Below are 1,920 nucleotides of genomic sequence, written 5' to 3'. Positions count from 1 at the left end.
TAAGGGAACAGAATTGGCTGCTCCAAAATATGTCTCTGACATAAGGATTATTTTAGGCTGGTTAATTTTAAGAAACAGCCAACAGGGGAGCAGCACTTAAAAACCAAGGAGAAGTTACCCTTTGTAAAAGACCTTTACATTTGTAAGAGAAGTCTCCCTTTGTAAGGCAGTTGACCTTTTCTCTAGAAACTCTTATCAATGCAGAAGACAGATGCAAATCTGCATAACAACCTTACTCTTGTTTACTGTGCTTTTCCAGGTAACCTCCTGAAATTGACTCCCCCCAACATCATCTTTTATCTTCAACTGAAGATGGTATTTAAGGTGGTGGCTTCAGCCATTTTTTGGCCAGCTACTCAGTTTTCCTGGGTCTCTCCCATGTATACAGGAGGTATACATGTTATTAAACTTTTGTTTGTTTTTCTCCTATTAATCTGTTTTTATTATAGGGATGTCTCAGCCAAAAACCCAAAAGGGCAGAGGAAAAACAATTTTCCCTCCCCTACAGAGCAAGAGGCTCTACCATCTAGCCTAGGTGTGTGTAGGCTCTACCGTTCAGGTTTGTGTAAGTGATGTTTGCATGATGATGAATTCACCTAAGGGTGCATTTCTCAGAACAGAACCCTGTCATTAAGTGGCACATGACTGGAACCTGTGTCAACCTAAGAAACGTTCAGACCTGTAGAGAATTTTTATAAGAGTTGATTTGAGCCAAACTGGTGACATATTCCGGGAACAAGATTTCAGATGCTCCAGAAAATAAGTTTTGCATCTTCTTTTATGCATTTGAGGGAACAGAAGGAAGATTACATGGAGTTGGGAGGAAGCAACATAGGGATTGAATAACAGGATAGTTAACAAAATTATGTGCTCTCTTGAGGGATAATAATCACTTAGTTATTATAGAAAGTAGGGTTAATAACCTACTTCAAGGGGTGACTTCTGATATTTCAAAAGTGTTAACCTAGATGCACAAGAACAATGGACAGGGTATGCTTTTAAAACCTTTCACTAGAGGAGTTTTAGGCCTGGGGCGTGACTACCCACCATGACCTACCTGCCCAGTTAGGAATTTATGATCAGATCACCCTGTGGGGTTCCTTTTTGTAGAACTTCTTTTTTCCAAAGCTCCCCCTATTTGGTTATAAATCAGTCCAGAGGACGCACTGATGACCAACCTTTTGGTTGGGTAGTGTGATCTCATGGTGCTAGGAAGGCTCATTCCTAGGAAGTCTCAGTATTGACATCATCTTGTTGAACATGGGGTTGGGGTAGGTAGTACTGTAACCATGGGATCTGAGCTGAGGCCAAATCTTTCCCCTAAAGGGAAGGACAGGTAAATGGAAGGCAGTTAAGTCTTATGGGCTTAATTGCAAAAAAAACCACTGGATCATTTCTGTCCCATTGAACTATCATGAACTATCATGATCTGAGTTTTGCCTTCTGTCCTATTCTGTATTTACCATCTTGTACATAACATCTTTACATAGCCATGAAAAGAGTATTAACAATTATTTTATACATGTTCAGTAATCACAAACAGTTGGACTATATAGAAAACCCCAAAGAACAAGTATAGCTATTATTATATTATTAGCAAACAGGTAAAAATCAAACAAAATGGATTCTGAGTTCAGTGTCAATCCGTAGATATACAGGCCTTGTTGATGTCTTGGGATAGCTTTCTACCTCTGGTGTTTACCTCTTCTGATCCTCAAAGAGTCTTTGATGCCTATAAACAGGAGTGGATGTCCACTTTTGTGGGTAGGTGCCTGATAAGGTCCTTTACAGTGAGGTTGGAAAGCGTCTTTTATTTGATGACCTTTCCGATAAACAAAATCTCTAGGTGGCAGTCAGTGATGTTTAACTACCCTGGCGGTAATCCCGAGTGTGGCTCGGGGTTAATTTTCACTGCCAGAA

At 40.1% G+C, this 1,920-nt stretch overlaps 1 protein-coding gene across 1 annotated transcript in view; it reads left to right on the top strand.

Annotated features, from left to right (window-relative positions):
* The window catches only part of ATP1B3 (ATPase Na+/K+ transporting subunit beta 3), a 50,203-nt gene that overhangs the window by 30,281 nt on the left and 18,002 nt on the right, over positions 1-1,920 (top strand). Inside the window, exon 4 of the mRNA XM_019645956.1 lies at positions 205-391. Coding sequence (XP_019501501.1) covers positions 205-391 — 187 coding nt within the window. The remainder of the gene's footprint in view (positions 1-204; positions 392-1,920) is intronic.

The sequence above is a fragment of the Hipposideros armiger genome, unplaced genomic scaffold, assembly GCF_001890085.2.
Source record: "Hipposideros armiger isolate ML-2016 unplaced genomic scaffold, ASM189008v1 scaffold_96, whole genome shotgun sequence".
Classification (NCBI taxonomy): Eukaryota; Metazoa; Chordata; class Mammalia; order Chiroptera; family Hipposideridae; genus Hipposideros; species Hipposideros armiger.
Note: the sequence above shows the minus strand (reverse complement) of the source record. Positions and strands in the feature narration are given on the sequence as shown.